This window comes from Sinocyclocheilus rhinocerous, unplaced genomic scaffold, assembly GCF_001515625.1.
Source record: "Sinocyclocheilus rhinocerous isolate Xijiao unplaced genomic scaffold, SAMN03320098_v1.1 scaffold753, whole genome shotgun sequence".
NCBI lineage: Eukaryota > Metazoa > Chordata > Actinopteri > Cypriniformes > Cyprinidae > Sinocyclocheilus > Sinocyclocheilus rhinocerous.
The window spans coordinates 792,476-815,367 of record NW_015655991.1 but is presented as its reverse complement, the minus strand read 5'-3'; the positions used below and the strand labels follow the sequence as shown (position 1 = coordinate 815,367).

General features: G+C 36.1%; 3 protein-coding genes across 4 annotated transcripts in view; 1 reads left to right on the top strand and 2 right to left on the bottom strand.

Annotated features, from left to right (window-relative positions):
* Window positions 1-14,225, bottom strand: part of myo5b (myosin VB) — a 57,644-nt gene extending 43,419 nt beyond the window's left edge. For both annotated transcript variants that reach the window (XM_016526231.1, XM_016526232.1), the window contains exon 1: window positions 13,758-14,225. In XM_016526231.1, coding sequence (XP_016381717.1) covers window positions 13,758-13,784 — 27 coding nt within the window. In that variant the 5' untranslated portion in view covers window positions 13,785-14,225. The remainder of the gene's footprint in view (window positions 1-13,757) is intronic.
* A 2,382-nt stretch (window positions 14,226-16,607) lies between these two features.
* Window positions 16,608-20,363, bottom strand: cfap53 (cilia and flagella associated protein 53). The gene is made up of 8 exons (XM_016526300.1): window positions 20,212-20,363; window positions 19,728-19,957; window positions 19,463-19,636; window positions 19,078-19,381; window positions 17,921-18,139; window positions 17,621-17,837; window positions 16,926-17,028; window positions 16,608-16,845 (listed from the first exon to the last, which is right to left on the bottom strand). Exons 1-8 carry the CDS (start codon window positions 20,278-20,280, stop codon window positions 16,608-16,610), a joined length of 1,554 nt encoding a protein of 517 aa, XP_016381786.1. The 5' UTR covers window positions 20,281-20,363.
* Window positions 20,364-21,002: 639 nt separating this feature from the next.
* chek1 (checkpoint kinase 1) overlaps window positions 21,003-22,892 on the top strand; it is a 4,505-nt gene continuing 2,615 nt past the window's right edge. Inside the window, exons 1-5 of the mRNA XM_016526299.1 lie at window positions 21,003-21,155; window positions 21,404-21,476; window positions 21,555-21,778; window positions 21,892-21,956; window positions 22,063-22,132. Coding sequence (XP_016381785.1) covers window positions 21,412-21,476; window positions 21,555-21,778; window positions 21,892-21,956; window positions 22,063-22,132 — 424 coding nt within the window. The 5' untranslated portion in view covers window positions 21,003-21,155; window positions 21,404-21,411. The remainder of the gene's footprint in view (window positions 21,156-21,403; window positions 21,477-21,554; window positions 21,779-21,891; window positions 21,957-22,062; window positions 22,133-22,892) is intronic.

Sequence of the window (22,892 nt, the reverse complement as noted above, 5' to 3'; positions counted from 1 at the left end):
TCCCCCAGACCTGTTGCTGTCTGCGTTTCCATCGAAGTCTAAAGTACCGTGAAGAATAGGCAAATAGTTTGGTGACGTAGGTCTGCGCGTTTTTCTCAATACCAAGTATATAAGCAAATGTCGGAGACGGGACGACGCAAGTCCGGTAATTCTGCGAACAGCAGCGTACTTGATAACGTCAGTCAGCTCGCCTTGGCTACTCCGCTTATCCTCACTGTATATATATTTACAATAAGACGAAAAAACACCACTAACACCACTGCCACTTTTCGTTTTCATTTAAACATATTAATAGCCGCAGAAATGTTCAGGTGGCCTACATATTGCCTGTTTTCATTTTAATTTTAACATATTAATAGAATAAAGACCAAAGATTAGGCTGCTCTCGGCGGGATACATGAGCACTGAGCGCCGGCTGATCGCGTGGAGCTCCCGTCTCCGAAATCGGCGAAGCACATTTTCAAATAGGCGCTGTCTTTATAAATAAACCGCAGATTTGAGTTTTAAACTACATTCTCACCTGAAATACTTTTAAAACTACATTTCATGACACAATAACATTAATATAAAAACAAAAACAAAACGCAAATGGTGGTTGAAATACAATGCTGTGTGAACTCAACCAATCAGAATGTTCAGCGCTCAAGTCCTGCCCCTGAAAGTTCCGGACCTTTGAAAAAGTACTACCTCACGAGCAGGGACTTTCTGAGGGGCAATTTTTTACCCGGAACTTTATTTATATCCTGGTTCCTGCAGTGGAAACACACCGAGTACCGGCCCAAAGTCCCTAGTTCCTGGGGAAAGTTCCTGCAGTGGAAACGCGGCTTTAGACTTGCCAAATTAATTTTTCATAAGTTTGTATGCACAGACATCTGTTGTGTCGATAGGGCTGGGTATCGAGTTCGATACTTTTTAGGCACAGACCGAATTGCCTCGATACCATCAAGTAACGAAAAACATCTCGTCATTCGGTACTAAATTTCGATACCTAAGGGGTTAATCTCATCAGCGTCAGTGAGCCAATAAGCCTGCAACACACGACAGATCAATCAGTGTTTGACATTTGCGAGAGCGATTCGAAAGTGCACGGAGCAGTCTGCTCTCTTAGCTCTCATGGTACTGTAATACACCGACCGGTCTGCACAGTCGGTCCACGTCAAGTCGAACACACCTACTAGTTTACACCGGTTACACTCAGAGATGTGGCGCACACGTGAGGCTGTAGTGTGAATGCGTCCCAGCCCCCTTAGATGTAAGGCTACATTTACACTGGTGCGTTTATGTTTTAAAATGAAAACGATCCTCGTCATACTGGCGTTTCCACTGCGTTTCAAGCCGGCTTTCCACCATCTCCAAGCGACAGACCGGTCATTCAGTCATTCATTTCCAATGGAGAGTAGCGCAGGAGCTGCATGGAGTTCCGATCATATGCAGATGTCCGTTCATACTACATGACCGAAAGCGCGTGTTATGTGGCCATTCATGCAAACTGTAGCATCATGCTACATAAGACAATAAATAAGATTTATATTCCGCTTTTACTCAAAACTGACTTTAAACCACCATCGAGTGTTTGTAATAACTTCCGATTGCAGTCTAATGTGTGTTTTGGCCATGTAATGTTGCTGAAATTAAATATGTTATTAGGCCTACCTCTGAGTCAGAGCAGCGATCATGTAAGAGAGAACACAGGCAGACAGCGCTGGAAGCTGCTAATGCTCATCAGTAAATCAGTGAAAATAAATAGAAATCATGATTCTGTCTGAGCTATGCATTTTAAAACGAACACTAACTAGTGTAAATGTAGCTTAACAGATGTGTAAACTGAAGACTATTTGAGCTTTATTGAAACTATATAAACTATATGATTTGTGTTGGTTACATTTTGTTCCTTTGTGCAGTGGCTCAGGAGATGAGTCTTTGAGTTTGTATAAACATCAACAAGCTGAGAAATAAAACCATTTTAGATAATTTAATCTTGTTAAAATTGATTTCATAATACTGGTATCGAAAAAAGTATCGTTCAGGAACCGGTATCGAAGTCAAGGTATCTGTATCGGTATCGAAAATTTTTGAACGATAACCAGCCCTATGTGTCGATATCGGAATTATATCGTATCGACCGAAATTAAGAAATATATTGTGATATAAATTTTGGCCATATCGTCCAGCCCTACACAACAGTTGCATAAATACTCTGAAATATGTTTTTTAATCTTATCAAACTTTAGCACTTTGGTGCTAAAGTGAGTGTCTAGTGGCCTTTGTAAAAATAAAAACCCTACAAAACTAAACAAGATCTAAATAATAAAGGGTGTCCTGTCGTTTAGGATTGTGCTGCGTTATTGGACTTGATCTGTGGCCTGGAAACTACCTTTAACTAAACCTTTGTGCTGGACACAAAGAATAATGACTTAAAACTGCTGTTGGTTTGTTACCCAAGCAATCTGTAATTACTGATACAGGTCAAAACTGAACTGTTTTAACTGTCATATGAAAAAAATTCAATAGAAAAACCCTGGAAACCCACCCATTGGAGAATATTCAAAACACATACACACCTCAAACATTTCAGGAACTCTACGTAAGCACGAGGAATCTGGGACAGGTGTGATAAGCAAATGTGCCTTATTCCATGAAGACTTGCATCACCTCTGACAATTACTGGAGCTACAGGCTAAAGTAAACTCTTTTGGGAAACTCTCCTGATTTAACAGACTTCACATATTTAAAGTGAAAGTTCACCTAAAAATGAAAGTTCTCACTCACATCATTCAAACTCATATAACATTTTTGATGTTTTGTTGACATTTAATGCTGTTTCTTCAATACAACTAACATGAATAGCGACTATAGGCTGCCAAGCTCCAATAAGTACAAAAAATGTTGTGTGCTATATACCAAATTGATAGCTTTGTGTGGAAAAATAGCCAGAAATGTGTTATTCACTGAAAATCTTGTTTTGACAGCTGTGGTCTACATTCACTTTCATTCTATGGAAAAGAGCAGCTTGGACATTGTGCAAAAAAAACTTGTTTTGTGTTTTACTTACTAAATGTCATTCAGGTTTGGAACAAAATGAGGACTGAATAAACGGTTCATTTCTGGGTGAGCTATCCTTATGAAAGCTTTAGGTACATACAGTAGAGGAACCCCACAGATGGGCGTGTGTACAGAAAGCAAAATGAATGAACTAAAATATGATACTTTGACCTCATTCTTTTCTCAGTTGCCCTAATATAGATTTCAGTAGAGTAGGCCACATGCAAATGGTGCTGCGCAAGACCATCCGCTTATTTGGCTTGTAAATCATTCTGATGACAAAACATGGGAGTCTATTATGACAGCCTTAGCGGAGGATTGTGACGGGAGGCTTGGGTGTTTTTCTACTTTGTTAAGGAAGTAACAACAATTACAGTGTTGTACTTGCTGTACAGTGAAGACTTGTAAACAAAATATCACCTTTAACAGCTCATTAGACCATTATAGGGCACAGCATTACAGTAGTGTTTTCAGATCAGCATCACGGTATTTGGGTTAATTAACATAATTCAAATATACAGTAATGACACAAACATATTTGTTTAAACATTTGTGATGCTTTAAAGAAAACCAATTTCTGGTTCAGGACTCAGAAAATTTAATAAAGCATATCTAAACTAGGGCTGTAACAACTAATTCAAATCTCTAATAATTTTGATTATTTGATTAATGGCGTCTGTGTGCACGGAAAACATCTGCCAGGCACAGGAAAAGTTAACATTTAGTCTGGTAAGCATTAATACCAGTTAACATTTAGTCTGTGTGTTTTTTATTTATTTATATCTTTAATCATTTTAATTTAGTGATTTAAACTTTAAAATACAATGTTTGAGGGACAATATTGGGCAGAATGTGGAACAGTTTATATACAGCAAAATAAAAATTTCTATTAAAAATACTGACTTTATCAATACTTTTGTGGAGATTTCAGATGATGAAGTTGATACGGCTATGTTCATAATTACGTTTAGTGCTTCTGGAAACAGCACATATGTGATACAATCACATGATATAAACTGAGGCCTAATTTTATATTTATAAACATAGTGAATGAACAAATGCCTCATTACCAATACAATTACAACATAAAGAACCACACTATAGGCTCAGGAGGGGCGAAGCCCAACGAAACAAGAGAGTCTATTTGGTCCTACCTCTATTTTTGGTCGGGGAGAAACACTGGTCCCCTTTCATACACAAATAATAAATTGACACTAATTAATATCACTTTGTGCTCCAGTGCTGAGCATGTCCCATTTTAAAAAGTGCTCAGACACAAAGGAAAACCCCCATCAAAACACACCCATAGTGTCCGTGTACAATCAATACTGACTATAATGTTTCTGTAAATTGCCGTGGAAAGATTCAGTTCAAGGTAAAGAATGCAGGATTGACAGATTATGGAAGATTAGGGATAAGAATAAAGTTTTGACAGCTTGTAGTGGCTACATCATCCCTTTACAGCTGCCTGAGCCCATATTATTACATCATAACAATTGACATCATAAAAAGACTGGATCTTCTACTGACATGAATGCTGTTTCATCACATACCGCCACGTAAGATACTTTGCATATATGCTTCACACATTATGTTCAACAATGCACTGCAACAAACCTGTCAAGTCAAGTTGAGGGTATGCAGATTGGGAATGTTTTATTTGGAAACAAAAAGTACTTACACAAAATAGTTTCATCCAAATAAAATAGCTCAATGAGCATCTCTTACACACTACACATTGTTAATGATGTCTTCAGTCAAGAGCACTTCATCCTAACATTTCTGTTAAGATACCTTTAAGTAGTTAGCTATTGTGGATGGCTATGGTGAATTAAGCTTATCAGACCAAATTTTAAAAGTATAATTATTACACTGATAAGCTTCTATGAAGGACTCTGTTATTCACAGGGATTAATCAATACTGGTTCCTCAGAGAAATGCTGAATTGACTGAGCAACTTGCTTATCAACTATTTCCTGTGTCTGGAAAAACTGACATGGAAGTGCATTGAAGTGACGGGAATTCTAAAGAATGTATGAGATGGTTGAGTATCAGGAAAAGGGTTCTGAAAAACTCAAGAGAGGAGATTTATGGGCTTCTCACATTTGAAATCAGTTATAAAATCATTTACTCAAAAGTCATTCCAAAACTGTATGACTTTCTGTATGCTGGGGTCCAAACAAAATTGGAAACTAGGGATGTCAACGATTAATCGATGATCGATTAATTGTCGGTAAGAGATGCAATCGATTAAAGCTATCATGGTCGATTAAGTCGTTTAATTTTGGGCTGCGTGGGGCTCATGCGCAAAACATGTGCGAGCGGCTGAGTGACGGTATATAAATGCATCATCATTCACTCATAATTACAAATTAAGCTTTTAATGTGATTTAAACTTTAAGAGTACATTAAAATAGATAAATACATTACGAATATGGAAACATTTGGATTTGTGCCGAATGAGACGTGAGCAATAAGCTCCAAATACATCTAACCAACCCGCGCTCGTTCCGTCTCGTATGCACGCATGCACTGTCACGATCTAATGCACTGTAAATGTAGCATTTTTAAAAACAAATAGGCCTACCGCAACGCAAAAATTTTAAATCTGTCATTTTCCGGAACAGGATCCAGCAGGATCAAATTAAGTACTGGTCATAATACTCACATGATAATGTTTCATGTGAGCAACAGTGTGTTTTGCTGCAGCAGCGCCGATGGAAGCGGTTCACGATAGGAAACAGTCAACAAAGTAAAATGATCTCAAACGTACGGCGCGCTCTCTTCATTTTATCAAATGATCATATCTATTCATTTTACAATCCTGCTACTAGCATTTTATTCAGACTAAAACCCCTTTAATTCGGGTGAGAAAGCGTTTTTTTTTTTGAGTAGCTTTTGCACATCCTGTCATGCCGGTGAATGCGTGCTGCTGCAATAGACGCATTTTGCTGCATTAAAGTTAACGATTAATCGATTAATTGATCGTTAATTTAAACGACGATCGATCATGGAAATGATCGAAAATTGACATCCCTATTGGAAACCATTGACTTTTTGAGATGTTTTCCAAAATATTATTATTATTATTGTTTTAACTCCAATTATAAAAATAAAGATGCATTATGGTTGTATTATTTCTTAATATATAATATATTATGGTTGTAAATTATGATTATAAAAATCAAATGTGCTGTGTGCTTCACTCTGAAACATGCAGCACAGCACACATAGACTTAGGGCTGGCTTATTAGCTTTTCATAAACTCACAAACCCCCTGCAGTTCTCCCGCAAACCCCCTTTTGGGAAAACCTGTTCTGAATGATGACAGAAAAACATGATATGACTGATGGAAGACAGCCTTGGATGCCACATCTCAAAGCCTTAACAACAACCGAGAAAGCATCAGCAGACGAGACAATTGACATTGCATCATCTTTCATGCAGTGGCATTTTTGGATGTCTAATACAGAGACAATTGTCTTGCTTTTAATCTCCCTATTGTTAACCCTCATTCTGGATTTCTCAACTCTGGATTCTCAAACATTCAGAAAACAAATTCAAGTAGCATGCATGATGTAGCTTAAACGGAAAAATCAATCAGCTGAAACAGGTATGATCTTTGAACCATAAAAGCTGATACTGCATGAAGAAGCAGTGACGGAATCTCTAATAAAGGTCAAGAAGGGAAACCATTAACTAGAAACTCTCTTTTCAGCATTTAGCATGCATGCCATTCCACACCTCATCCTGTCATCATGTGAACCTGACTGCTTTGCTAAATGTTCCAATGCATTTCCTGCCACCATAATGAGATGGAACTTCTCATCAGACAGCTGAGACACTGAATCGATACAATCAGCTACAAATTTGTCAGGGTTATTTACAAATGGGGAGCCTGGCTACCAAGATACAGGAATGACTGTAACACAGCACTCACCTCTGCAGAAGTGGCCAAACTGCACCATTTATATATGTGTGTGTGTGCTATATTGACACAAATAATACAGTACAAATAAGCATCAAACAATTCAGCTGTCTGTGAAGAAGTGTGAGGTTTCTGTTTCATTAGCTCCCAGTGTGGTGATCTGTTGGACTTGAAGGACACTGTAATGAAGGCCACAGATAAAGAGTGGAAAAGCTGTGGTGGAAGGGAGCTGGTGAGGAACTGGGGTGAAACCTGCACGACTGGTTTTGCACGGTTTCTTGTAGCTGCATAACAAAACATCCACGTCAGCTGTTTAACTGAGCTGTGAGCATTTGCGGCAGCTCTAATAATTTTATTTTGGTCAAAAAGAGAAATCAAAAACCATAATGATAACAGAAAACGCACCTTAAAACTGGGCTTGAAAATTGTGGTTAAGGAATCTACTTGTCCTCAAATATTCAATGCACATTTTCTATTCAGAGCTACCAGTTTGTCAGAAAGAACAGTAGTGTTTGGAAACAACTTATTGCACCAGTGGCCAAAAAAAAAAAATGTTCACCTTTAAATTCAACATGAAACATCATTTGCAACCTACTTCATAATAGTGTGTATTTCAGAGTAAAACAGGATATTTACAGTAGAGACGTATAATGTCAGCTACAAATTTGTCAGGGTTATTTACAAATGGGGAGCCTGGCTACCAAGATACAGGAATGACTGTAACACAGCACTCACCTCTGCAGAAGTGGCCAAACTGCACCATTTATATATGTGTGTGTGTGCTATATTGACACAAATAATACAGTACAAATAAGCATCAAACAATTCAGCTGTCTGTGAAGAAGTGTGAGGTTTCTGTTTCATTAGCTCCCAGTGTGGTGATCTGTTGGACTTGAAGGACACTGTAATGAAGGCCACAGATAAAGAGTGGAAAAGCTGTGGTGGAAGGGAGCTGGTGAGGAACTGGGGTGAAACCTGCACGACTGGTTTTGCATGGTTTCTTGTAGCTGCATAACAAAACATCTACGTCAGCTGTTTAACTGAGCTGTGAGCATTTGCGGCAGCTCTAATAATTTTATTTTGGTCAAAAAGAGAAATCAAAAACCATAATGATAACAGAAAACGCACCTTAAAACTGGGCCTGAAAATTGTGGTTAAGGAATCTACTTGTCCTCAAATATTCAATGCACATTTTCTATTCAGAGCTACCAGTTTGTCAGAAAGAACAGTAGTGTTTGGAAACAACTTATTGCACCAGTGGCCAAAAAAAAAAAAAAGTTCAACTTTAAATTCAACATGAAACATCATTTGCAACCTACTTCATAATGGTGTGTATTTCATAGTAAAACAGGATATTTACAGTAGAGACGTATAATGTTACAAAATATATTTTCATTTCAAATAAATGCTGTTCTTTTGAACTTTCTATTTATCGAAGAATCCTGAAAAACAAATGTAAAAAAAAAAAAAAAGAGCAGAGGAAGTTTTCAACACTCTAATAACAATAAGAAATGTTTCTTGAGCATCAAATCAGCATATTATAATGATTTCTGAAGGATTATGTGAAACTGAAGACTTGGGTAAATGGCTGCTGAAAATTCACAAAAAAAAATTACACTCGAAAAGATATTAAACTAGAAAAAACTTAATTGTAATATTTCACAATATTACTGCTTTTACTGTATTTTTGATCAAATACTGTAATTGCAGCCTTGGTGAGCATAACTTTCTGACCTCAAATCTTATTGCTGAATGTTTTAATGTTAAAAAAAGAAATTACATGAAATAATTAGAAATTACATTTTGAAAAAAAAAATAAGACGACAATTTTTTTTATTTCAAATATAATGCACAGATAAATTTTTGCAATAAGAAATGGTCCATTTGTGAATTCATGTTGACTTCAAAGACTGCTTGAATAGAAAGCTAACAATCTAAAACCTTTATTTACATTTATAAATAATAGTAACTATTACAAATAAATAAAACTCTTCTTACATTCCTAGTATATTTCTGCTAGGGAATGATCAATGTCAGGAATTGTCAGGTTTCACTGGATTCACTAGACTTTCCCCTTAGGCTACAGGGTAAAGGGTTAGCTCTGTATCTTTGCCAGCCACACCCTGATCACTGCAGCACACTCACAAAAGCCCTACAGGGACAGATCAGGTGTTTCCTGGTGGACGCGTCACACTTTTTTCTTTTCAACCTGTGATCTTTGTCCACTGTCCAGGAATATCTGGCCGATTGTCTGAATCACTCTGAAATCTGACACCAGTGCCTGACAATGATGGATCAGGAGTGAGGCTTTGCAGCAGAGGTTAACAAGTGAACTGCCCCGGGAGACTTCCGGTTAAATCAATGAAAAGTAACAGGAGGAGAGCAGGTGCACCAAATAAAGGTTTCATTGCACCCCTTTTCCCAATTCTGTACATGTCTATATTGCAATGCTTTGCTGTAGCTCAAACAGTAGAGCACGGCACTAGCAACACCAAGGTCATGAGCTTGAATCCCAGGGAAAGCAAGAACCGATAATATGTGTACCTTGAATGCAATGCAAGTCACCCTGGACTGGACCGGGCTCAAATGAAGCCGGTTAGACAAGCTACCATATTATATGGCATCTTAATCAGTTCAATACTTTTTTTTTTTTTTTTTTTTTTTACAATTTTGTTATACAATTTTTATAATTTGACAACAAAATGAATATAACTAACATTATTATTAATAATATTCACATTTATATTTATTATAAAAAACACTGTTTACTATATATTGTTATAAATTAGGGCTGAACAATATGTCCAAAATTTATATCACAATATATTTCTTAATTTTGGTCGATACGATATAATTCCGATATCGATATGAACACTATTTATCTGAAATAGAAATTGTTTGTAACATTATAAATAGTGCTGGGCGGTATGACCAAAAATTTATATCACGGTAATCTTCAAAATTATACCGGTTTCACGGTACATGACGGTATTTTTTTTTCATGCATGATCGGGTGTTAACCATATTTTCTACAACTGAATGCGCTGCTTCTCTGCCGCTCACTGCACAGAACAGACGCCGAGAGACACTTCTCTGGGAAAGTCAGACCTCGCGTTTGCGGGACAGCACTGGTCTGAAGACAGTCGGTTCCCTTCAGAGATACATTCATATAAAACACCCGCGTCCTGTTATGATTTTGAAATGTGCAGTGCTCATGTTTATTCAATGAAATCAAACACCACAAATACCGTATTGGCCCGAATATAAGACGACCCTGATTATAAGACGACCCCCCTTTTTCCAGATGTACCTTTTGGAAAAAGTCTTTTTAAAAACCAAATCTTGTTTTTTCTCAGTAAAACACATTTTGTCTTCAATTATTTTCATATTGCATATTTTTTCTATTTTAATTTTTGTTTTGAAAGTATGGTAAAAACTGGTAAAATGTACCAACAATCACATTTAAAAAATATACACTTTTTGATATACCATAAAAAAAAAAAAAAAACAGGTAGCCCATCTGAATTAGGACATTTAGGCTATCCATCTAATAGTAGCCTACCAAAATCTTATTAACAGTAGAAGTTAAATCTTACTGTAGTCTTCAAATCTGGGTACTGTCTTACGTTTTAAAATCACAAAGGGAGTTTGGTCCCATCAGGCTAATGTGACAGTCACGACTCATGCAGCTGTAAGGCTTTATTTTGTTTTTACTCACGATCTTTACAACACGCATTACATTACGTATTTCATGGCACACTCGTTTTATGCGTATTTGGCGCCACCTAGTGTTGTGGGTGTATTATTGACATGCCAAAGTCTAGACCCTGAATATAAGACGACCGCGTTTTTTCAGATGTATTTCCAACAAAAAAACATCGTCTTATATTCGGGTCAATACGGTAAATCAATGTATGGGAAACACTGGTAATGTATATCGAAATATCGGAAATGTGTTTAAAAATCATATCACCGTTATTGAAAAAAATTATATCGCAATATATATTGATATTGAACTATTGTCCAGCCCTATTATAAATATGCATTTAAATAAAATGATTTAATATTCTTCTTGTGTTCGTTTAGTGAATAACATGCCTTGATTATTTTTACCTTGATTTTTATTTTTATTTTTGTTTTGAAATATTTATTCTAATTTGCAACAAACATCTTTTTGGTTAAAATAATAGTTTAATCAAAAAATAATTAAACCTATAAAAAAATACTAAAAAACTGTATAAATATCGTAATATATGAAATGTTTTCAAAACCCTCAATATTTAACCAATATCACCTAGACTTCTATGTAGCCTACTACACTCATAATCACTGGGTTAATCGTATAACTTTGAACTGTGCTGATGAAGCCAGGTATGTTAAAACCAGAAATGGTCATAAGCCATTTTTAAACCTGCCGCAATTCAAATTACACAATGCTGGGACTCAAAAAGGCACTTTTTTTTTTAAACACAAAAAGGTGCATGAACATTACAATAAAAGCTCTTTAGTGCTTCTCTCAGATTTCTCTCCCCAGCCCTCACAGAGACTCTTGTTTCTGCATCAGTTACTTTAGCAGTGGCATTAGCCAAACCATAAGTGAATGGAGTGTGATCGCATATCCAGCCCAATACTCCCCCTGGATCGGCACACGACTTGTTTACCTGCTCAGAGGCACTGAGAGACCTCAACAGTGATGTAACATACAGTTTAATCAAGGAGATGCAGTAACGGAAACAGAAGACCATAAATTACAAAAAAGAGCAGAGAACAAAAATAGAAAGGGGTGTTTTTGTTTAAACAGCACAACAGAAGGAAAGACTGCTCACAAGTGAGTCTACTTGGGCCTAATGACTCTTTTTGTGCATCCCAACAAATCTAGGTTGTGTTGGGGTCAATTCAACAAACCTCCCACCTAAGGAGGGGGGTAGAAACTTCAGCAGGGGTGCATTGTGCCCCAAACTAATCCTCTTTCTGAGACCAATAACCAAAGAAAGACACAAAGCTCCAACAACATGCTACATGGTAGCTTACACACACTCACAGCAGGCAGCATCAAACAACACAATGTGATTTAATACTATTTCTAAAATTATTTGTCATTCAAAATGTGTTAAGATTTTTTAATGTATGTTTAGGTGGGACGCATCGAAGGGATCTACTTTTCTACTTCTTTTAATGAGGTCTTTAAATGAGACCCCCTAAGGTGTTATGTGTTCTTAGATATAATATAAGATAAACAGCCTCTTTAAAAATAGCAAGTTCATTTAGGAAAAATAAAAACGGATGGTAAATTTGTTCCCTGGTCTTCCATAAAGATTATCAAAAAGCAGATTAGGAAGTTTAATTAGGAGATGAGAAAGAGGGGGTTGTCACAGATGGCTTTTGGGTGTTTAAAGAAAAATCCAGTCCATTCCAATGGCTGACCAGCCATTCAATACTATTTGTTCTCAGTGTAATCGATGACACACATGGGCAGGGTGGTTATGATGATATCACTGGTTTGGTCTTTTATGATCGCTACGGTAACAGCACACAAGCTAATAATACAACCTGAAAGCTGTAGAATACTTTTAGGGCAAAATATCCGAACAATACCAGAGCACAGAGGCCAAAATACGGGACTGAACTGGTGTAATATGAATCCACCCTTATGGTGACACTATGAGAATCAGGCTGAACTGAACAGTCTGTCCAAGGCTGAAGACTAGAGGGAAAAAAAATATATTAATTTTGCATACAAGCCCAAACAACTTGGAAACACTGAGTCACCTGCAGCATTAGTATGTGACCATAAAATATTAGGCTATACAAAGGTCTTTCCTAACCTACTTTCCCTCTGTGAAATATCTCCAGAGGTCAAAATAAAATAATACAAAAACAAATGTCAGTTCATATTTGTGGGATTACAAGGCATAAGTGCTGAATTTCTATGACTTCTTCCAGTCGTTTGTACCTATTACTATCTAATGAAATATTTACAGGCAGGCACAGATTAAATTGTTCATTTTTCATAATAAAATTCCCTAAGTATGGGAGCCCTGAAAATAAATCTTCAATGGTCATATTAACGATCCAAACAAGCACAAAAAATTACAGATTTAAATATCAAATGAGGAATTCAATGCAACAACTTCTCCCAACAAATGTTGCCAAATTTACAGGAAATTAATACCCAATAAACTGAAATTATTGTTTATTGCGTATGCTGGTTTTGACAGATACACCTAAAACGTAAACAAACGTCTTTCCTATTGCAGCATATTTAGAGGAATTTGAACTATCAGAGTCACTAAAGTCCTCAAAAGAGGAAGAGCTCGTCATAAACACTGGCTGTATCTCGTAACTTAGTGAGCTGCCTGCATAGAAGGCATTGTTTGACAACAAAGACGCATCTGAACGCGCTCAAAGATGCTGTCTAGATAGGGAGCTCAATCGGTTTTCGAACACCGCGAACACCGAAACTACCTACAGACCGAAACTAACAAACACACCTGTCCGCGATACTTCCCTGTGTTTTATAGGAAGTTAGAGGCAGTTAAGCAGAACCGCAGGGCGTCACATAGTTGAATATTACCTTTTGTGAGGTTTTATGATGTTTTGAGATTAATTAAATTATTTTAAGTTAGTCATGCTACATTGAACGAAGATTTAAGATTGGCGAAGGCGTTTCGCGTCGTTTACGATCTCACACAGAAAATAAATGGCATATTACTGTCCACCTGTCACATATGATTAACTATTTATTTATCTATTTAATGGTGAAATAAAACTAATTCAAACAACTCACCTTAGAGTAGAGTTCAGTCACAGACATGATCCCAAATACAGCAACTCCCACCAAAACTGGTTACATCAGCACACGTAAGGTTAAAATATCTCCGTTTGAATACAATGATATTCCCAACAAGTTTTATAATCCAGGTTTTCTGTGTGCTGTCACCACTCCATGTCGTCCTGGTATGCTGGTTTGTACTTTTGAACTCCCTCTGACGGCTAATGTTAGCGCGTTAGCCGCGCCTGATCGCGGCAGGTGTCTGTTCCCATAATTGAAGTTGAGTTGGACAAGCCCCTTTCATCTCCTCCTCCACATAAAAATCAAGTTAAAATAAGCGATGGCCACGACTAATCGCTGAGTTCAGGTAACGACTTAAAGGTACTGGTTAAATGTGAGAAAAGTGTGTAAATGTCAAAATGCAGGAGTTCCTGCCCTCCCTTCTTCCCTTCTTCATAGACTCTATGATGCTGACTGACATGACCGCAGCGGCAGAGGCTCATGGATCAATGGCACAATTCAGTGTGTCTACAGCGACACCATCTGGCCAATTACAGAACTGCACGAAAAATCACATGCTGACAGAAATGAGAACGTCCTGGCTAAATAAAAAGAATTTAAAAAGAAAAAAAAAAACACTTTTAAAAATCTAAAAACTTATTGCAATAAGTGATGAGGGTCTAAAGGGGTCCTCTCTTGTCACATGACAACAAAATGGCTTTCTTATTAATATTTTAAAACAAACCAAAACCATAAACAATGCACTTCCTATAATAAATCCAATATATATATATGTTATATATAATATAAGACCCTTTGTTTTTTTCTTTTCTGTATTGCACTTATGCTCAAGCTTGTGTGCCACTATAGCTTACACTGAGCTGAATTTGGGTCTTATGATAAATTGTTTGTGTTGTTCCTCATTTGTAAGTCACTTTGGATAAAAGCATGTGCTAATTGACTAAATGTAAATTTAAATGCAAAATAGCTGCTGCTTATTTAAAAAAAAATAATAATAATAACATCAACTTTTTCCAATAATTATTTTTTTTAGAGACTGTTTTCCTTTCTCTGGGCAGCTATACCACTCATATTTGCCTTTAGACCAAACAAAAAATATAAAAAGTTAAATTCTAAAGTATTTTTTAAATCAGAAATTTAAAATATGTTTATACTAGAAAATGTGTATTCAAGTCAATTTTAATGAACTGCATTCTTATTTATCTATTTATTTAAAATTTTTAAAGACTTACTAGATCCAGACAAAAAAAAAAAAAATTCACATAATTGACCCATATGTATTCAGTGCGGTTTTATCAGTCATCTGAGAGCATTTTAGTCTAAATAAATGATTACTCCATGAAATACAGCTTTTGCTTCAATGTCTCCAGCTAGACATTGAAACACTTAGCACTAAAATAGTCTACTATTAGTACACAGACAGTATAAGCTATTAAATACATAGAAACACATCATAGCACCAGGACGACACAGCTTTGTCGAAGTTGACTGCATGGGCCCATTTCATTGTGATCATACAATGTGAAGTTTATCACAAGATTCTATATATACATGTACTTTTCTTGTGTTTCTCAGAAATATTTGAGAGCAGAAGCTGCCTAGAATAATCAGATAGTGTGCATTGTGTGTGCTCAGTGTCTGCATCATTAATCAAAGACACAAAGCTGAGCAACACAGCAGCCTCTCTACTCTTATCTGCAAGGTGCAGAGTGAACACAAGCCATGTTTAAACTACAGGATGAAACATAAATTCAGAATGAGGACATTAAAAATGACATAAAAAGATGCATAAATGTGTTTAGCTACGGTTAGCCTGGTTTAGATTGTATATTTTAATTTATTTATAAAGCTGTAACCTGTAAATCTCAGTGGACCACATACTGTAATTAATGTGATGAGGAAATCTAGAATGAAAGAGTAGCAATACCTGACCTACCTTGGCATACAGTTCATGTTCACGCATTTTCTCCAAAAAATTGTGCCAATATCCACAGACACAATGATCATCAGAGCTCTGAATTATTCAGATGTTGTATATTCCTCATGTCAAGCTTAAAAAGATTGTATAGCATACTTTGCCGAATTTTGTAGTTCCAAACTGGCTTGGGTAAAAGTTAAACCTGTCTGAACAGCCAGGTGAGAAAAAAAAAGACAAAAATGACATAGACCAATTGCTCCACACCCCTACCACTCCTAAGTAAGGTATTGGGTGTTGACTAACTTCTTCACCATACACAAGCTGTCGTGGTATTTGCAGCGTCAAAAGTTACCCACCGACTCATTCACCCTCTAATCATTTAACCCAGCAGCTTACTGGTCTAAAACCCTGTTGCTAAATCATTATGGAAATATTCTGCATGTTAACTGTCATTTTTAAACCTTAACCTTTTGACCTCTCCTGGTATTATGTACTGTACATGTTTCATAGCAACCCTGGACAGCTTTCCATTGTTTTTAATGAGATGGTTGGTGTTAGATGCGGTGTATAAGTAAGTCTGAGTGATTTGCAAAAAGAAGACACTATTCACAGTCTATTCATTGAAATGATTGGCTTTCTTTAAATAATTAACTTTTAAACATGCAAATATCTACCTCAAAACAAGTTAATCCAGTCAGACTTGTCTGAATACAAACTTCAGTACATAGATAATGAATCTGATCACAGAACACACAAATGTGTAAAACATACAACATATAGTTATTCAGAAATGAGCAAGATATTTAAGCATGTAAGTTCACTGAAAGTTCCTTATTTTAATTTTTTTAATGTATTTTCATACTAATATTTTTAGAATATTTCATACTAATGAATGTTACTTATGTTGTGAATAGAACTGGATGGATTTATGCCAACTGTGCACCAAAGTTGGAGCGCTCTCGTCTCCTGAAGGGATGAACTGCTGTGGTGCTGGATATTGGCCTTGAAAGGATGTCCTGAATCTTCTTATTGTACTGCTCCTGGTACATCAGACCCTTCTGGAACTCGTATTCTTTCTCAGCTTGTTCTGCTTCACGAATGCGTTGGCGGTACAGCATCTGAGCCAATAAATCAGCCTGATATTCCTGAGTGGCCTCCCTTAAACTAGAAATTAGTGAAATTATTTTTGTATGTTTTGGTTGGTATAAGTATGATTAAGTTGAACAACTTTGACAAAAACCTACCGATTCTTTTCTTCTTCATCCAGCAATTTGTTCTCTTGAAGGATTCGGTCAAGCTCCTCTCTCTCTTTGAAAGGCTCAGCCTGTTTCTGCATATTCTCATTCACTGAAGAGAAAAATAGCACCTTCATAATAAATATTATATATATATATATATATATATATATATATATACATACACCGTGCTACCCTGCAAAGTCTGGGGTCAGTAAGATTTTTTAAAAATGTTTTTGCAGATTCTTTTGCTCACCAAGGCAGCATGATCAAAAATGCATTAAAAACTAAAAATTATTAAATGTGATAACTATGTTATTGTGTGTAATAAAATATCTATTATTATTTTACAAACTTTTTTTTGTTCATTTTAAAATATACTGACATGGTTCTCAAAAACAATTATTGTTATTATCAATGTTGAAAACAGCTGTGCTGCTTGATATTTTGTGGAAACCATGATACATTTTTTCAGAAATCTTTGATGAATAGAAAATTGAAAAGAACCTCATTTATTTGAAAAATATGTTTTGTAACATCATAAATTTATTTATTGTAACTTCCAATCAATTTAATGTGTCCTAGCTAAAAAAAGTATTAATTTCTTTATATATATATATGTGTGTGTGTGTGTGTGTGTGTGTGTGTGTGTGCGCGTGTGCGTGTATGTGTGAAAATGGCTGATCTTAAAGCAATTTCCTTACACTTCTCTTGGATCTGCAATCGGCGAGTGTCCATGACATCCTTCATGAGTCGGTCCCTCGCTGCCTTTTCCTGACGCCACTGTGCCTCCCTGCGGGCCCAGGCCTGCTGCAGCTCTGATTCAAACAGTTGCTCCGTCTCAGCTTCTTGCCGTTTCTGCTCTTCCAACTGCTCTGCCAGATACTCCCGGTACCTGCGCTGCTCCTCTTGACGCTCCAGCTGTTTAGTAAGAACATTTTATGAATAATGAGAGAATTTACATTGATGGTCAAAAATGGCCACAGTGTGGGCTGAAATCTAACCTTTTTGAGGACCTCATCTTGCTTTTCATCTCGCTCTTCAGTCATTAGTTGCTCCAGGATGCTCATATCCAGAGCCAGCTCTTCCTGCCGATCTCGTGCCAGGCGCTTCATCTTCAGCCGAAGCGAAAGGTCCAGTTGTTTACGTCGTTTCTCCTGGTCTTGAAGCTTCTGTCTGTGTTCTCTCTCTGCCTCCAGGCGAAGCATCTCCCTGTGCTCTCTCTAAGGAGCACAACGTTCACGAGAGTCAGTGCCAAAGCTTCAAAGTTTTATTGTATTTTTTAATGCATCAAGGCATTATAATGTTCGGGGTGACACTTTATTTTAAGGTGTCCTTGTTACAGTGTAATTATACATATAAGTACTGAGTAATATTAATTAACTACATGTACTTACTATATGGTTAGAGTTAGGATTTGGGTTTGGTTTAGGGTTACTTGCATGTAATTATGCATAATTAATTGTGATTATAATAGTAAGTATATGTAACATGTGTAACAAGGACACCTTAAAATAAAGTGTTACCATGATCGGTTTGTAAAATTTAAATTAATTTTGAGATTTGCTAAAGATTATATTTATAAGTGACATATTTTTTTATTATTTAGTTTTTAAATATTATTTTTAATAATATAATTGTATAATTAATACTATGTAAATACATTTAGATTATTCAAAAATATCAGTTCTGATATTTATATTTTATTTTTATTTATTTAGATGTAATAATATAATAAGTGTATATTAAATGCCATTATATATATATAGAGAGAGAGAGAGAGAATTTAAAAATATAAGTTGCAATATATATATATAATGTAATATCTTTTTAATAACAAAAGTATGCATTTTATACTATTATATTTACATTATTAAAAAAAATATTAGTTCTAATATAAATTTTTGTGAATTAATAACACAATACAAAACTAAACAAACTCATCAACTACAGAAGAACACATTCATTTAAAGAAATTTGAAGAGACCATTAAGGTGATCTAAATTTAAAGATAGGGAAAATGAGCATGCCTGATTAAATAACCAATATCGACAGATTATGAATCAATTAAAAAATCTCTAATATTGGTACAGACATATTGTGCATCCCTATAATAACTGTGGCTTGGTTTGATTGATTCATCCTATTATATGCTCAGTACCAGTAACTGGGCCTCCTCTTGCTTCAGTTGCTTTGCCTGTATTCTCTGCTGCTCAGTCGTTTCCATCTGTGCCTGCAGGAATGCCTTCTGCTGGAGGTTGTTCTCTCTCTGACGTTGAACCTCGTGGTTATGACGCTCCTCTTTGGCCAGCCTGTCGCTCTCCCACATCTGGGAGAACAGTCTGTCTTCTTCTTGTTGCATCTGTTGCACTTCCTCCTTAGTATGGATCTGAGCTGCACGCTCAGTGCAGACCTCATCCTGTCTGCGCATCATCTCCACGGCACGCAGCTCCTCACATTGCTCTCTAAAACACAGGAAGATGGAACATCTTGTAGTCTGAATCAAAGTTCAAGTTTGTCCAACCACTAATGATACGGCGTTCTACCTGAAGAGCTGATCGAGTTTCTCAGCAGCAAGTCTTTGTCTCTCGCTCTCTCTTCTCTCTCGTAGAGTCTTGGCTCTTTCAACCATCTTAGCTTGCCTCTCCAACACTGTCTCCTTTTTTGCCTCCATCTCCCTGAAGATCTCCCCCTCCTCTGACTCTAGCAGCTCACGAAGCCTGTAAAAAAGAACCAAAGTCATTACACTATACAATGAGACGATTTCTAAATAATTGATCAAATAAATAATTGAGGCTATTCCATTCAAACCTTTCCCTCCTTTCATCAATGTCCATCTGGTACTGCTCTCTTGCTTCCTGTAGACGTCTGCTAATAGTGGCCGATACCATCTGGCGCTGTGTGTTCCTTTCCCATCGCATTCTCACATCACAGGAGCTTTGATCCTTGGTAAACTCCAGCACTTCATTCTGTATTGCCTCCTGTTTCCTCCTCCTCAGAAAGAGGTCGTCTATGTCTTTGGATAAAGGATGTTTTGCTCTCTGAAATGCACATATTTAAGTTGAATAATAACACAAACAAAAAAACTTAAATAATATGCATGTACATTAAATATCTACATTAACACTTACATCATTTTACATTTACATTATCTTTCATTAACGTAACTATAAATATTATGAAAGTGATTAACAGGAATCTTGATTGAAAAGTTTGAAAGACAAAGTTTACAGTAAGTTGGGAAGAAAGATAAAACTTTTCATGTAACGTTAAGTCTATGATAATAATAAATCACCAATGCCACTGAATGTCCAGGTCCAGTTACTTCCCGACATCGTGTCCTGCTTCGGTGGGCTGTCAACATTGTTTTATATATATATATATCACTTTCTTGGAGTCTAGCTAGCTTTAGTAATAACCTTTAGAAATAAACCTTCATCTGTAACGTTATAGTTGTGTTTAGGGAACTGATGTTGCCATAACAACGACATGCGACATCAGTCTACTTTCAGCTCCTGTTATGTGATAATAACGATGGTGATTATGACAACTTGTAATTATGCTTTACAATACATTTAAATGCTAAAATTAAATGTCGTATCACAAAAAGTGCCTTAATATTATGAATGTGAATTTATTTGACGTGATCACCGTGACAGGAGAGCTTTTATTTTGTATAGTTTTCAAGTGTTGGAAACTATACCAAAATAAAAGCCCTCAAATTTAATATGACTTTTTATTTCTTGTACGAAAATTAAAAAATTAAAAAAATTAAAACCCAGGCAATCAAACATTTACACATGTACTCCTAACCAATATTCTTTAAAAACTATAATACACATAAAATAACATATCTAACTCACTTTATTTAGTTTATATATCTTCAATGATATTTTATTTTTTAATGGTCTGATGGTCTTAGTTACTGACAGTTTTACAATACAATTCGAACGAAACAAACACGAAAGTACCATAAAATACTCCAGTTAATATGAAACATTTCCCCTCATTTTTAAAGTTGCTGCTAATGTAAGCTTTTATTTTAAAAAGTCTCTCTCCGAGCGCTTCCGGTGATGTCATGTCTCCAGAACGCGCCAAAGTTTAGACGGACTCGCTTGTATTATCACGGATACTCCTGTCTAGACATTCATAACGGGTGTGTGTAAATATACCAACAGAATAAATAAACAACCTGCATCAGATGGGACAGCTTCAACACTGATATAGGTGACTCCTAAGGTATGTTTATTTGACAAATTAAACGAAATTGACATCGGACAGCCCAAGGTTATGGGATTTGACGTTTCACTGTATTGCGTACCTAGTCTTATTTGGCATGTGTGTCATTATGTTTATTTACTCAAAACTAATATATATAGTGTAAGTGTTCTAGTCTTTTTTTTTTTTTTTTTTAGCTTTTTATGCTCTTTTTACAAATAGTGCTTATTGCTACTAGTTTGCAAGGATGTTCTGACTTGTGCCCACAGGTCAGATCATGGCTGTGCCTTTTGTTAAAGACTGGGATGTGGTGCAGACCCTTGGAGAGGGGGCGTATGGAGAGTAAGTGACCAGTGTCCTTTTTATCAGTCTCAAACTGATTCGTCTTAAAATGTATTAATCTACTTCAAATTATTGTAGGGTGCGACTGCTGGTCAACAAGAAGACAGAAGAGGCCGTGGCGGTGAAAGTTGTGGACATGGCAAAAGCCAAGGATTGTGTAGAGAATGTGAAGAAGGAGGTTTGTATATGCAAGATGCTTTCACACCCAAATATCGTACGTTTCTTTGGGCACAGGAGTGAGGGGACGACACAGTACATCTTCCTGGAGTACTGTAGCGGAGGAGAGCTCTTTGACAGAATCGGTGAGCTAAACATAGATTAGGACATATTAACTGGGTTTGTCCAGTACAATGTAGATCTGAGGAGTCTGAATGTTTACGATGAGCAAATATTGAAGATTCTGTATTTCTGACAGAGCCAGACGTTGGGATGCCAGAAAAGGAGGCGCACAGGTTTTTTCAGCAGCTAATAGCTGGTGTGGTAAGTGTCAGTTTTGTGACTATTTTTCTTTGACTCTGGTGTGTTCGTGAGCAGTTTACAATCCATAGCTGCCTTTGTTGTAAAACTAGATCTCTCTCACTTACAGGAATATCTTCACAGTGTTGGGATTACACATCGTGACATAAAGCCTGAGAATATTCTTCTTGATGATAAAGGTACCTCTGAATGGTCTTGTGTTAAATGTGAAAACAGATTCTGGCTTCTGATTGGTCAGTGCAACGTTCCAGCCAGCCACACTAATATGTGTAATGGTGATAGCTGTGACATAAAACTTCATGGCACCCATAAAATTGTATTCTGTTATTATTAATATGTCAGGAATATATCTTTTGGGGTCTGGGGACTCCCAGGGGGCAAGGAAGTGCTAGGGAGCCCATGGAAAAATGTAAATAATAATAAATATAATAATAAAGTAAATAATAAATATTTAAAATAAAAATAAGATTTAGTGCTTAAAATTAAATCATCATTAAAATAAATGTTAAAAAACAACCAAAATAAAATTAAAAATTAAATTTAATAGTACAGTGCTATAGTAAGTAGGAAACCTAAATAATGTACCATAATAGAAACTAAATATTTTCCAAATAATATTTTTCACATAATATTAACTTTTTCACTGTATAAACTGGGTTTTATATAAGAAAAATATATAGTTGCCTTTAAAATTTTAAGATGGGTCCGTGGCATCTAAAAGATTAAAAACCTATGTTCTAGTGGATAGATGTAATGCATCTAATGAGTTTGTTTTATAAATTAAAATAATATTTATAATACATTATTTTCTATTTCTTCTGTTTCTTCTCTGCATTTGACCTCTTCTCTTCCTAATCTAGTTGTCTCATAAACCTGGCATTATGAATATTGTCACTTTGGATAAAGGTGTCTGCTAAATGCATAAATGTAAATGCAAAT